The following is a 15,813-nucleotide window of genomic DNA, read 5'->3' as shown; positions in this document are numbered from 1 at the left end:
CGTCAGACATGGGCTTCACACATTGTACCCAGGCGGGGGAACGAACCTGAGCCTTCGGCGTGACGGGTGAACGCTTTAACCAATGGGCTACCCAGCCGACAAATACTACAGTGTCCATCAATTGTGTTGTTCATGTGTTAGATATAGAGAATCTCACCCAAGTGTCTATTGATATCAAATATATCAACGAGTGTTGATATATTTGATATCAAAAGACACGAGGGTGAGATTTTATTTATCATCAAACATCATTCTTCCAACTTTTTCAATTTGTAGACAGTAATTAGCAGTGTCTTCAGTGTAAAAAGTACTGCTAACAGCTTCAGTAGCAGAGCCATTAGTGATGTCATTTGATTGTGACATCATGGTAACCAGTGACGTCACAATGGTCTGCAAAGCATTGTGATGTAATTTCATTGCAGCGATATCTACAGTGTAGATATCGCTTGATCTAATCCAAGCGATATCTCCTGTGGGAGCCAGTTTTGGATGATAAATAACTGTTTCAGGCTTTAAGGTTCTTGATAAGGAATTTGCTTGGGTTGTATACTCCCCAAGGAGCTGATAATGAAAATCGAATTCACATTATTATCATTACTACTACTACTACTACTACTACTACTACTACTACTACTACTACTACTACTACAGCCTGAAACAGTTATATCTAACACATGAACAACACAACTGATGGACACTGTAAGGGGCCCTAGAGTTAGTGGGGGTCACAAGTCTCTTCACACATTAAGACGCAGTCAGTGCCATTGACTGCCCTGTGCCGAAGAACAGCTGAAGTGGCGTCTTGTGTGAAAATCGTCGTGACAAATATTTATTTTTCACCGATATCTGATAATGTTTCAGTCAACAATCAGTTTATAAATGCTACGAAATATGCCTATGTCAAATTTCGTATTTGAATTATATTTCATTGAAATAATCCACTGTAGCGATCCCTTTATGTACATTCTTAACTTTGATCTTTTTTTCTCGCGAGATCTAAGATTAAATCACGTGGACCATAGAACCTCGAACCAAATATGGAGCTAAGAGAAGGCCCCACTTTCGGACGCCGACGATATATAAGTTAAACGTCTTCCGTAAAACCGATTTATTTAGCCAAAACCACATGTAATCATTTTGATTTAGATAAAAATAGCTTTGGCAATTTGCACAGACGTTCTGCGGAGTTGTGTCGGCTTGACAAAATGTGTCTATTTATAGATCGTCATGCTGATCAAACATCACGTTACCAAATAGGATTAAACAAGTGGCGTCGATTGCAGATTCAGATAATTTCTGAATATGTTATGTCTGCATGTAGTTTTCTGTTTTGTTTGCGATTGTAAAAGTCAGTTCATCTAATAAACATGCTTTGATGAAATTTTTTCGAACTCAACCTTGGTTCGGTAACTTTGGTCATTCTACAAAGAAAGCCAATCTGTGACCCCAGTCCAGCTTGCAACGGGTCGGACCAAAAAGAGGTCACGTGATGCTGCCGCTTACACTATGAACCTTTATTAAGACTAGATATACATGGTACGCCTAGAGATTAGTGATTAAAGCATTCGCTCATCGCGTTGAAGACCCCGGTTCGAAACGCCCATTTTTGTCATGTCCAGCCGTGATATGGCTGTTATTTTACATTATCGATCGTACAATCACTTACGTTCTGCCGATTCGTCGGTCACTTCCGGTGATCTGAACACCTTTTTCACCAACTCCCCATCGGCGACCTTGACATCGACATCGTTCATCTCTACAGCGGGATTGTCTACCCCTGCCTTAATACCGTGACCTCTGCTCAGCTCCATGTCAAGGACGTCTGGTCTCCGTGGATCATGGCGTGTCCAGTATGTGGTTCTTATTAACTGTCGGCAAATGGAATGCTATGTATTTACTTGAATTCAATGTTTTCACAAAGGATTTTATCTAAATAACCTTTTGAATTCAGAAAGGCGCTAGGCTTTATCTTATTAATTTAATACAGTAAATCTTACCAATTTTTCTACCCTTTTCAGAAAATATAGATTATAATCTTGTGACTGATATTCAACGTATGATATGATTTCCAACCAAGCATCGATAATTTTAACAGTAAACTACCTACACTGTATATCTGTATGCATGAACTAAAACTGTAGAATAGATTTGAATGAAAACGGGGGCACGGGTGGCCCAGTCGTCTAAGGCGCCGTGATTCGCTGTGCAGAGGCACGCCAGAAACCTATGATTGTGGGTTCGAATCCCGGTTCACCCCGATAATGTTTCTAGGTTTGTCAGCACCATACCCGTGCTAGTAGGTTTCACCGAAGTGGTAAACGTCTAAGACCTGCATCGCTTCGGGCTTTACTCCCACATTAAGCTGACACGCCGTGATATAACTGGAATACTGTTAAAAGCGGCGTTAAACCCAACTCACTGACTCACTCACTTGAATGAAAACGTACATATTTTTCCTCTGGTTTCTCGGTGAAGAGGCTGATGACGATGGCGAGGACCGCAGTGAGGAGGGTGATGAACAGTGAGAAGTACATGTAGTGGAAGTTCTTAACGATACCAGGCAGCTGGTAACCAGTGTTCTTGGCCCCGCAGTAGGTCTCCCCATCAAACTGGTACACCATCACCACGAACAGACGGACCATGCCAGTTACAAAGGCCACCATCAGGGCCCAAAAGGCACCCTAAAAAACAACGGTAACCAGCACAGCCCTCAAAGAAGCTTCAAATTAACATCAATCTCATTAAAATCAGATCTTAGTTCTCGCTATCGCTAAACAAAGATCTGAGGACATCCTATTAAGGGTCACGTCAGAACGACCTTTCATCCAACCAATCAGAGCATCGCTTACCAGATCATGAAAGTGACAGTCGGAATGTGTTTTCTAATCATGCAACCACATAATATTTAATTCAAGGTATTCCGATCGACAGTTACGGGTTTTATGATTATATCCATACAATCTAGGCCATCTATAAACCATTCCAGAATGTTCTTCTGATCAGTTTTATCAGAATACCTCAAAATATGTTTCGAAGCGTAGTCGCCAGTTTGAAACTACTGTCGTAAAGTTCGAGAAAGCTGCCTTCTGATTGGCTAATGTCGATTTCTTGTCAGTCATTTCATTGGTCGGTCAAAATTCGCGAAAAGGTCGTTCTGACGTGACCCGTAATGGGATGTCCTCAGATCTTAGTTTAGCGGTAGCGAGAACTAAGATCTGATTTTAATAAGATTGAATTAACATAAGATAGAAAAGCGGGCACCAAATGGCATCATAGGACATGACCAGATACAACGGTAACCACCACAGCTCTTAAAGACCCTTACAAAATAATCAGATAGAAAAGCAGGCACCGACAACACCCAAGACATGACCAAATAAAACGGTAGCCATCACAGCCCCCAAATACCCTAACAAATATAATCAGACAGAAAGAAGGCACCAAATGGCACACTACAAATAGCCCACATTATTAAGACACCCCAAAGGTAACCGACGTTCACAATTGCTACATGGTTCAGGATACACAATCACGTACACAGCATGTTACAAAGCTTACTACTGGAGATCAAAGATAAAACTTTAAAAACAACGAACAAGACACACATGGATCAGGGTTAATAGAAAACGGTTGGAGTTGTACGACAGGGGAGAGAAAAACTAAACCCACAGACCATGATCCGCTCGCACGACCACTAGGGCAGGGCCTTTCACTGAGGCTACTTTCCCCTGGGTCTCGTCCCACAAAGTAATCTAAGGTGCTAGTCAATGTTAAAAAACTGGAACACATGACATGGTGATACAATGGCTGTTACAGCTGTAGCAGGACCTTCACACCGGAGAACAACAACCACCTTTATATTAGTGTTAGACTATGTGTATTCCAGTTATATGAGGGCGACCTGTAAATAAGACCAGGTTTGACAAACCAGTGGTCGATTTTATGAGCAACGTCCTACGCAATCGGGATATGATGACACAATCAACTAAGTCATCGAGTCTGACTTAGCCCCGGATCTAACTTAGAGTGTGCGTACTCCCGAGGTCTTAATTATTTTACCTTCCCACACTATGGGTATGACAAGTGATGTGCAAGACATTGTGACACAAAGTATTAAGATTCGGGGGCTCGGGTGGTGGATCGTCTGAGGCGCCGTGATTCGCTGTGCAGAGTTGCGTCACTTAAGCACGCCAGAAACCTATGATTGTGGGTTCGAATCCCGGTTCGCCCTGACTATGTTTCGAGGTTTGTCAGCACCATACCCGTGCTCGTGGGTTTCACCGAAGTGGTAAACGTCTAGGAACTGCATCACCCCGTCATATAACTGGAATACTGTTAAAAGCGGCGTTAAAACCAACTCACTCACACACTCACGTATTAGGATTCGTCTCTTTGACGTTATGAGCTGCGGACAAACCTTCTCGTTGACCCTGGGCACGAGGACACCGAGCAGGAAGACGGCAGCAAACGGCGGCGCGAGGTAGTTGGTGATCTCCTGGATGTAGATGAAGACCTGGCCGCCCTGGCTCTCCTTGATGACAGGCACCCACGCGATGGACACGCCCACCATGACCACGATAAACACCCTGGCATCACGGGAGCCCAATAGGAACATTGTACACACCCAAGTACATGACATGATAACATGACTAAAATCCTAAATACAGACACAGGATTGAATGTATCTTTTTGAATGAAGGCTTCAGAGACACCAACACGCACACGACGCAAACAGCCGACACTCAAATTCACATTTCTGGAAAATTCACTTACATGGTCCAGACCATCCACCAGTATGCACCCTCATCAACCCCCATCCATCCCACTGCACCATCATCCGACCCGATCCACTCCATTGCATCCCAAACAATTCCATTGCACCCCTACCCACTCAAGTGCACCCCCATCCACCAAACTGCACCACATCAACTCCACTGCACCACATCCACTCCACCACCATCCACTCCACTGCACCACATCCAATCCACTGCACCACGTCCACTCCACTGCAACACCATCCATCCCCATGCACCACATGCACTCCCCATGCACCACATCCACTCCACCACCATCCACTCCACTGCACCACATCCACTCCACTGCACCACGTCCACTCCACTGCAACACCATCCATCCCCATGCACCACATCCACCACATCCACTCCACTGCACCACCATCCACTCCACTGCATCACCATCCACTCAACTGCACCACCATCCACTCCACTGCATCACCATCCACTCAACTGCACCACCATCCACTCCACTGCATCACCATCCACTCAACTGCACCACCATCCACTCCACTGCACCACCATCCACTCCACTGCACCACCATCCATCCCCATGCACCACATTCACTCCACTGCACCACCATCCACTCCACTGCACCACCATCCATCCCCATGCACCACATTCACTCCACTGCACCACCATCCACTCCAATGCACCACCACCCACCCCACTGCACCACCATCCACTCAACTGCACCAACATCCATCCCACTGCACCACCACCCACCCCACTGCACCACCATCAACTCCACTGGACCACCATCAACTCCACTGGACCACCATCCATCCCAATGCACCACCCCACTGCACCACCATCAACTCCACTGGACCACCATCAACTCCACTGGACCACCATCCACCCCACTGCACCACCATCCACTCAACTGCACCAACATCCATCCCCATGCACCAGATCCACGCCACTGCACCACCATCCACTCCACTGCGCCACCACCTAACCCCACTGCACCACCATCAACTCCACTGGACCACCATCCATCCCCGTGCACCACATCCATCCCACTGCACCACGTCCACTCCACTGCACAACATCCACCCCACTGCACCACCATCCACTCCACTGCACCACATCCACTCCACTGCACACCCATCCATCCCCATGCACCACGTCAACTCCACTGCACCACCACCCACCCAACTGCACCACATCCACTCCACTGCACACCCATCCATCCCCATGCACCACGTCAACTCAACTCACCACCATCCATCCCCATGCACCACGTCCACTCCACTGCACCACCATCCATCCCCGTGCACCACATCCATCCCACTGCACCACGTCCACTCCACTGCACAACATCCACCCCACTGCACCACTATCCACTCCACTGCACCACCACCCACCCCACTGCACCACATCCACTCCACTGCACCACCATCCATCCCCATGCACCACGTCCACTCCACTGCACCACCATCCATCCCACTGCACCACGTCCACGCCACTGCACAACATCCACCCCACTGCACCACTATCAGCTACTGCACCACCACCCACCCCACTGCACCACATCCACTCCACTGTACCACCATCCATCCCCATGCACCACGTCCACTCCACTGCACCACCATCCATCCCCATGCACCACGTCCGCTTCACCACCATCCATCCCCATGCGCCACATTCACTCCAATGCACCACATCCACTCCACTGCACCACCATCCACTCCACTGCACCACCATCCACTCCAATGCACCACATTCACTCCACTGCACCACCATCCACTCCACTGCACCACCATCCATCCCCATGCACCACATCCACTCCACTGCACCACCATCCATCCCCATGCACCACATCCACTCCACTGCTACACCATCCATCCCCATGCACCACATCCACTCCACTGCTCCACCATCCACTCCACTGCACCACCATCCATCCCCATGCACCACATCCACTCCACTGCACCACCATCCACCCCACTGCACCACCATCCATCCCCATCCACTCCACTGCACCACATCAACTCCACTGCACCACTCCACTGCACCACCATACATCCCCATGCACCACATCCACTCCACTGCACCACCATCCATCCCCATCCACTCCACTGCACCACCATCCAATCCACTACCACCATCCATCCCCATGCACAACATCCACTCCACTGCACCACCATCCAATCCACTGCACCACCATCCATCCCCATGCACCACATCCAATCCACTGCACCACCATCGAAACCACTGCACCACCATCCACTCCACTGCACCACCATCCATCCCCATGCACCACATCCACTCCAGTGCACCACCATCCACCCCACTGCACCACCACCCATCCCCATCCGCTCCACTGCACCACATCCACTCCACTGCACCACTCCACTGCACCACCATACATCCCCATGCACCACCATCCACTCCACTGCACCACCATCCACTCCACTGCACCACGATCCATGCCAATGCACCACATCCAATCCACTGCACCACCATCCATCCCCATGCACCACCATCCAATCCACTGCACCACCATCCATCCCTATGCACCATATCCACTCCACTGCAACACCATCCCTCCCCATGCACCACATCCTCTCCACTGCATCACCATCCACTCCACTGCACCACCCTCCACTCCACTGCACCACCATCCATTCCACTGCACCACCATCCATCCCCATGCACCACATCCACTCCACTGCACCACCATCCATCCCACTGCACCACCATCCATCCCCATCCACTCCACTGCACCACATCCACTCCACTGCACCACCATCCACTCCACTGCACCACCCTCCGCTCCACTGCACCACCATCCACTCCACTGCACCACCCTCCACTCCACTGCACCACCATCCATTCCACTGCACCACCATCCATCCCCATGCACCACATCCACTCCACTGCACCACCACCAATCCCCATGCACCACCATCCACTCCACTGCACCACCATCCATCCCCATGCGCCACCATCCACCTCAATGCACCATAAAACAGTGTATCAGGAACTTCATTGTAATGCTGTAGAATCCAAGTAACATTTGTTTCAAAATTAGTCCTGATAAGTAGTTATATGCTTAACGAGTGTAAGAACCAGCATACCGCCCCACTATCATGAGTTCCGTGACTGAGGCCCTCTGTCGGAACCTCTTCCATATGTCGATGGTGAAGAGAGTGCTAGCGCTGTTGAATATGGAGTCCAGGTCACTCATCAAAGCTGCCACCATCACCGCCATCATGAGACCGCGGGCACCTGCACGACAATATGTAGGGGTGAGTGAAATAACATAGGCTCGTATGTGATTTGATAACTGACAGAACAATAATCCAATGAAATTACAGAAGAGAAAATATTATCAGGGCTATTCCAGTATGTCAAATGTATGTACGCTGGGAGCTCCAAGTGATGAAGGTCTTAGACGTTTACGACTTTTGTGAAGCCCACGAGCACGATAACGAGTGAGTGAGTGAGTATGGTTTTACGCCGCTTTTAGCAATATTCAAGCAATACCACGACGGGGGACACCACAAATGGGCTTCACACATTGTACCCATGTCGGGAATCGAACCCGGGTCTTCGGCGTGACGAGCGAACACTTTAACCACTAGGCTACCCGACCGCCCAGCAGGATAACGAGCTGAACAACCAAGAATAATAACCAGAAGATATCAGGAAAATCCTAGTTGCATTTTCACACATCAAATGTAATATCCTGAATGACATCATCCACCGAGTTCTCGACACACATATTCATACAAATTGTGATGCTCTACGTATGTAGTAAGTAATATAGTCTTCACAAGAGTTGGCCATTAAGTGACGATGAAACGTAATGATTTGAAGAAAATCAGGATTCTTATCTCTTAGCGGCTTTTAGAAGAAGGAAATGTTAATATGACCATCCCTACTATCTTGTCATGTGTCAGTTTTCATTATTAGCAATTTTGCCAGTGTTGTAGACAGTAAAATTGACCGAGGGAGGATTTTGATGTTTTGGACCCCTCCCTTTTAAAAATGCGGGATCCGCCCTTGCCATCAGTCATTCGTGAACTCCGGAGTGGCACGAGGATACACATGATCCAGGATTATGAGAAACAACCTGAGTTTTCAACATTAATCACCTAGGATATGCTGTAACGGATATGCTGTAACGGATATGCTGTGACGGATATGCTGAGGCGGATATGCTGTGACGGATATGCTGTGACGGATATACTGTGGCGGATATGCTGTGACGGATATGCTGCGGCGGATATGCTGTGACGGATATGCTGTAAAGAGCACTCCTTCTTACCGTCTGGCATAAGTCCCAGCACGAGTCGAGGGAAGGCGATGTTCGTGCATCCAGCCTTGCTCTGACACACCTCCATGCAGTAGTCTGGGTTGGTGCAGGCTACCTCGTCTGTGGACACAATGGCAAATTAATGTCTATGCACTTTGTAAGTAGGAACGATAGTTTCAATTAAATGCAAGGAGTTGATATCGAACGTTGCATCAACAGTTTCAGCCCTATAGACGCGAGTTATACACTGGGGCAACACATCATGACTATCTCGGTGAGCGTTGACACACATACCCAGGTACACATTTCCTTTACATTGACACCATGTACATCGGTACACACACAACACTTTTATCCCATGTGTGATGTGTAGATGTGTAGATTTTATACTCATAATATCAATCACTAGACTGTTTGAACCGGACGCGAATATGGACACACCGGCCGCATTAAACAACAAAGAAAGAGAAACATGTATTCTACGTACCTGTGTACACCTGGTGCACCTGTATTCCACGTACCTGTATACACCGGGTGCACCTGTATTCCACGTACCTGATACACCTGGTACACCTGTATTCCACGTAGCTGTGTACACCTGGTACACCTGTATTCCACGTACCTGTGTACACCTGATACACCAGTATTCCACGTACCTGTGTACACCTGGTGCACCTGTATTCCACGTACCTAGGTACACATCATACACCTGTATTCCACGTACCTGTATACACCGGGTGCACCTGTATTCCACGTACCTGATACACCTGGTACACCTGTATTCCACGTAGCTGTGTACACCTGGTACACCTGTATTCCACGTACCTGTGTACACCTGATACACCAGTATTCCACGTACCTGTGTACACCTGGTGCACCTGTATTCCACGTACCTAGGTACACATCATACACCTGTATTCCACGTACCTGTGTACACCTGGTGCACCTGTATTCCACGTATCTGTGTACACCTGTATTCCACGTATCTGTGTGTACCTGGTGCACCTGTATTCCACGTACCTGTGTACACCTGGTGCACCTGTATTCCACGTACCTGTGTACACCTGGTACACCTGTATTCCACTTCCCTTTGTACACCTGGTACACCTGTATTCCACGTACCTGGATACAGGATCCTGCTCATCATGCCTGGCATCACCATGATGAAGATGGGGAGGATCTTGATGAAGCCTGCCATGAGAGTAGCCCCTTGAGCATGGGAGATACTTTTCGCGGCGAGAGCACGCTGCACGATGACCTGAGAAAACATGATATAAAACTTTACTGAATGGTATTTCCCATAGCATACACCGCCATGGTAAGAAATACACACCCGGTGCGCCATAGTATGTTCTACCCACATAACCTTGGAGGTTCAACACAGCTTTGACGTGCACCGCAATATCCTAGCATCTCACCTGGTCTGCACACCAGTACCAAATGGACCCCGGCGTCTGTCCGAGGAGGAAGCCGAGCCAAGGCATGTAGTCGTCGTCCACCTCCCGCAGCATCCTGAACGCCTGCTTGTCAGGGTGGTGACACGTCGTACCGGGGACGATGGAGCTGGCGTTCTTTGGCACTGCCTGAGGGTACTTCTCCAGTAGTCCAGTAAAACCACCGATCTCATAAAACCCTGAAATCATATCATAACAGTACAAGGTTGCAGAGAGAAAGTACCATAATTTTTTTTATTAAATTCTGTTATGAAAAGTTCTGTCGTTTTTTAACTTGACACTGCATAACCTGGAAGGTCAAATTCAAAAGAATAACTAAAAGCCTTAAAGCAAAGAAACAATCATTTGAGTCATTGAGGTCTTATATAGCGTAAAAGGACGCTGTTAAACCCTCCTCATAAATCAATTTGAGGGTTTCACATCTTTGTTCAAAATAGAATCACAGACAGACAAAGCCAGCTTGATAATATGATACTAGACATAAACTTTATATATGAAGAGGTATATCATTAAGCTCCTGACAAGATCTGGAATCAGATCTTGAATGGCGTCAGGATTCACTTTGCCCAATAACCATCTCTCAACAAGTCGACTCGCCATGTTTTAAAACAGTCAATGCTCAGTCATAGCTTGAAGCGCTCGTACAATATCCTTTACTCAGTGGGTCCCAAGGCCTGTCTTACCCGCTCCGGTGAGGTACAGTGCTCCCGTCAACATCAGGACCGCCTGAAGCGTGTCTGTGTAGATGACAGCTGTCAAGCCACCTGCGGACAAATACATCAGAATCATCGCATACTATTACAACCTCATGCATCAATACACCCACTGTGATAAAAATTATCAAACACGTTAGATCCAAGGCTAAATATTATTGTACTCCGTCCGTGAAGATCCGGGGTAGAATAGGTCTTCAGCAACCCATGCTTGCCGTAAAAGGTGACTATACTTGTCATAAGAGGCGACTAACGGGATCGAGTGGTCAGGCTCGCTGACTTGGTTGATGCATGTCATCGTATCCCAGTTGCGTGAATCGATGCTCAAGATGTCAATCACTAGATATTGTCTGGTCTAGACTCGATTATTTATAGACTGCCGTCATGTAGCTGTAGTATTGTTGAGTGCGGCGTTAAACAACAAACAAACATTATTGTACTGCTGAAACTGCATGTTCTGTCCAGCAAGGTGATATTTTCTTGGCGTGTGCATGTGACACGATGCTAGGTACCTGTAATTGTGAGAACAGCGGTGATGAGGACCAGCAACACGATGCTCAGGTACAGATCCCACTTGAGTGACTGCTGTATAAACAGGGCACCGGTGAAGAGGTCCCCCTGCAAAACAGACATGACGTCAGAGTTCGCAACACTACAGCCGTGTACACCTACATGTGGAATATTGCGGCGTTAAACAACATACAAACAAATCAATAAATCACTCAACATTGTTCAAACATTCAACCCATCTCTTCTGTGGTAATTTTATGGCCCTTCACTCACCCATCCATTTTATCTTCTCTTCACTGTAATTCTACTATAGTCTTTTAACTCATTGCATTTTCTCTCAAGTCTTTTCGCTGAACGTGGTGAAGATGTACCTGTAGGTTAATGATGGGGGCACGATACTTACAGAACATTTGGTGAAGATGTAAAGGATGAGGGAGAGAAAGGCGAAGTACACTCTCATTCTGGTTCCCCCGAATCTCTTGGAGAGATACTCCGGCATGGTGTAGGTCTGTAGGAAAGAGAGAGAGGGGTGTCTTCGACGTTATAGTCATTTTGCTAGCCTCAGCTTGGTCAAGATGGAAATACTGAACACAGACGAAGCAAGTCTTTTATGGCCAGATGAAAGTAGCAAATTCCCCAAGTAATTATTAGTAGTAGGTTACCTAAGTTTGACTTGTCACAGGTACTTTTTCCTAGATAATTGTTTAAATTAATATAAGGGTAACGCTATTTTTCAGGGCATTATCATTTGCAGAAGCTCGAGGTCTTCCATTAACTGCCCGACGAAGGGGGGCGGTTGAAAAGACCGAGGGCTTCTGTTAATGATAATGCCCTGAAAAATAGTGTTACCGTTATTATTGCTAAAAATGGATCATGGAATTTGTTATCAGAAAAAAAAGAAAGAAAAGAAACAACAGTATCGATTCGGAAACATTTACTGCAATTAACACGAATGTCAATGACCCACTTCTACAAATATTGAAACGCCATAGAACAAACCAGATGACGTCACTATTGAACGTGACGTCACCTATACCTATCCTATGACGTCACCTAACAACGGGCGTGATAATGGCCCGTCGTCAAGCAATATGAGGGCATTATCAAGTTATAGTGGCCCGCTCATTTCTGATAACATGCGGGTGGTTTAATGATAATTCTATCCATTTTAGCTAAAATAGGTTGTAATGATCTCCATGACAAATACTAGTATAACCTTGTTCGTTGTTGGTCCGTGATCAGTGCCTCTACTTACCCCACATGCAATATACACTGGCACGAAGATCCAGCCAAGAAGCTGCAGGAGCATCAGGGCCTGTGTGGAAGAGTGAGTGAGTGAGTGAATACTGTTAATAGCCCATAATTATAGGTAGGCATTGACAAAGAAACAATCATGTCTCCTATCACGTCTTTGCGTATCTCAAGGTGGCGGATGCGGTGGCGGTGGCGGAGGCGGTGGCGGTGGCGGTGGTGTAGCCCAGTGGTTATCGCTGGAATATTGCGGCGTAAAACTATACTCACTCGCTCACTCGTTCCCAACATAGTTCCATTACCATTACTGAATGCTTCACCATGCCATGATGTTTCATGACAGAATTAACTATGTGGCATACAGTACAGAACATGCAAGTCTTCTTGTTTGTAGGTACTCACGTTAAGCTCCCACGCCCCAACGCTAATGCCGTTGCCGGCCCCAGAGCCGGCGAGGCCGATGAAGTGCTCGGTGCCGATGTTGCTCACAAACAGGGATGCTCCGATCTGAAACCATGGTCCTATGTAAATAGGAGACATCAATGCCAGAGAATAATAACTCTCGATTATCTGCCCAAACCGAATCCATTGGGCGTAAACGGCAACATAGTGATGTAACATGAATATGAAAATTATGAAAATTATATTAATGGAACGCGAATAACATCATTGATGTCGCGTTGATGTATTCTTAGTATCCAATTGCTTGTATTTGAAGTAGTTAATTTCATGATCAAATCCATCAAATGACTTTAATTGTCATAATAACAGTCACATGTGATTTTTTCCATGTTAAAAGGCATGTTTGGTATTGTTCACATGATATAGAATTTGTATTTTGAAGCTAGTTATATGTGACGCAATGTGAACCGTAAATGCATCGGCCTTGAGATCGCTCAACAAACAACATGTGTATCCGAACCGGTACAGCCACATGGATCAACAATGGGGTACACAACCTTACCGGTACAGCCACATGGATCAACAATGGGGTACACAACCTTACCGGTACAGCCACATGGATCAACAATGGGGTACACAACCTTACCGGTACAGCCACATGGATCAACAATGGGGTACACAACCTTACCGGTACAGCCACATGGATCAACAATGGGGTACACAACCTTACCGGTACAGCCACATGGATCAACAATGGGGTATACAACCTTACCGGTACAGCCACATGGGTCAACAATGGGGTATACAACCTTACCGGTACAAACCACATGGATCAACAATGGGGTATACAACCTTACCGGTACAGCCACATGGGTCAACAATGGGGTAAACAACCTTACCGGTACAAACCACATGGATCAACAATGGGGTATACAACCTTACCGGTACAAACCACATGGGTCAACAATGGGGTATACAACCTTACCGGTACAGCCACATGGGTCAACAATGGGGTAAACAACCTTACCGGTACAAACCACATGGATCAACAATGGGGTATACAACCTTACCGGTACAAACCACATGGGTCAACAACGGGGTACACAACCTTACCGGTACAGCCACATGGGTCAACAACGGGGTAAACAACCTTACCGGTACAAACCACATGGGTCAACAACGGGGTAAACAACCTTACCGGTACAGCCACATGGGTCAACAATGGGGTAAACAACCTTACCGGTACAAACCACATGGATCAACAATGGGGTATACAACCTTACCGGTACAGCCACATGGGTCAACAACGGGGTACACAACCTTACCGGTACAGCCACATGGGTCAACAATGGGGTAAACAACCTTACCGGTACAAACCACATGGATCAACAATGGGGTATACAACCTTACCGGTACAGCCACATGGGTCAACAATGGGGTACACAACCTTACCGGTACAACCACATGGATCAACAACGGGGTACACAACCTTACCTGTACAAACCACATGGATCAACAACGGGGTACACAACCTTACCGGTACAAACCACATGGATCAACAACGGGGTACACAACCTTACCGGTACAACCACATGGGTCAACAACGGGGTACACAATCTTACCGGTACAGCCACATGGGTCAACAACGGGGTACACAATCTTACCGGTACAACCACATGGGTCAACAACGGGGTACACAATCTTACCGGTACAGCCACATGGGTCAACAACGGGGTACACAATCTTACCGGTACAACCACATGGGTCAACAACGGGGTACACAATCTTACCGGTACAGCCACATGGGTCAACAACGGGGTACACAACCTTACCGGTACAACCACATGGGTCAACAACGGGGTACACAATCTTACCGGTACAGCCACATGGGTCAACAACGGGGTACACAACCTTACCGGTACAAACCACATGGATCAACAACGGGGTACACAACCTTACCGGTACAACCACATGGGTCAACAACGGGGTACACAATCTTACCGGTACAGCCACATGGGTCAACAACGGGGTACACAATCTTACCGGTACAGCCACATGGGTCAACAACGGGGTAAACAACCTTACCGGTACAGCCACATGGATCAACAACGGGGTAAACAACCTTACCGGTACAGCCACATGGATCAACAACGGGGTAAACAACCTTACCGGTACAGCCACATGGGTCAACAATGGGGTAAACAACCTTACCGGTACAGCCACATGGGTCAACAATGGGGTAAACAACCTTACCGGTACAAACCACATGGATCAACAACGGGGTACACAACCTTACCGGTACAGCCACATGGGTCAACAATGGGGTAAACAACCTTACCGGTACAAACCACATGGATCAACAATGGGGTATACAACCTTACCGGTACAAACCACATGGATCAACAATGGGGTAAACAACCTTACC

General features: G+C 47.1%; 1 protein-coding gene across 8 annotated transcripts in view; it reads right to left on the bottom strand.

Moving 5' to 3' along the window:
- LOC124144242 (sodium/glucose cotransporter 4-like) overlaps positions 1 to 15,813 on the bottom strand; it is a 30,655-nt gene that overhangs the window by 3,615 nt on the left and 11,227 nt on the right. For 6 of the 8 annotated variants that reach the window (XR_007221565.1, XM_046513551.2, XM_048396808.1 and 3 more), the window contains 12 exons: positions 13,389 to 13,493; positions 12,991 to 13,050; positions 12,139 to 12,243; positions 11,738 to 11,843; positions 11,196 to 11,276; positions 10,477 to 10,691; positions 10,181 to 10,316; positions 9,071 to 9,178; positions 7,878 to 8,028; positions 4,418 to 4,586; positions 2,448 to 2,681; positions 1,667 to 1,868 (listed from right to left, as the gene is read on the bottom strand). Coding sequence is in view for 7 of the 8 variants with exons in the window: in XM_046513551.2 (XP_046369507.1) it covers positions 1,667 to 1,868; positions 2,448 to 2,681; positions 4,418 to 4,586; positions 7,878 to 8,028; positions 9,071 to 9,178; positions 10,181 to 10,316; positions 10,477 to 10,691; positions 11,196 to 11,276; positions 11,738 to 11,843; positions 12,139 to 12,243; positions 12,991 to 13,050; positions 13,389 to 13,493 (1,672 nt within the window). In the remaining variant the exon portion in view is untranslated. Of the gene's footprint in view, positions 1 to 1,666; positions 1,869 to 2,447; positions 2,682 to 4,417; positions 4,587 to 7,877; positions 8,029 to 9,070; positions 9,179 to 10,180; positions 10,317 to 10,476; positions 10,692 to 11,195; positions 11,277 to 11,737; positions 11,844 to 12,138; positions 12,244 to 12,990; positions 13,051 to 13,388; positions 13,494 to 14,202; positions 14,603 to 14,628; positions 15,421 to 15,813 lie in introns of those variants that run through there. The other 2 variants (XM_046513557.2, XM_048396810.1) reach the window with 2 other exon arrangements.

Source organism: Haliotis rufescens, unplaced genomic scaffold (genome assembly GCF_023055435.1).
Source record: "Haliotis rufescens isolate VD_foot unplaced genomic scaffold, xgHalRufe1.0.p SCAF_16, whole genome shotgun sequence".
NCBI lineage: Eukaryota > Metazoa > Mollusca > Gastropoda > Lepetellida > Haliotidae > Haliotis > Haliotis rufescens.
Note: the sequence above shows the minus strand (reverse complement) of the source record. Positions and strands in the feature narration are given on the sequence as shown.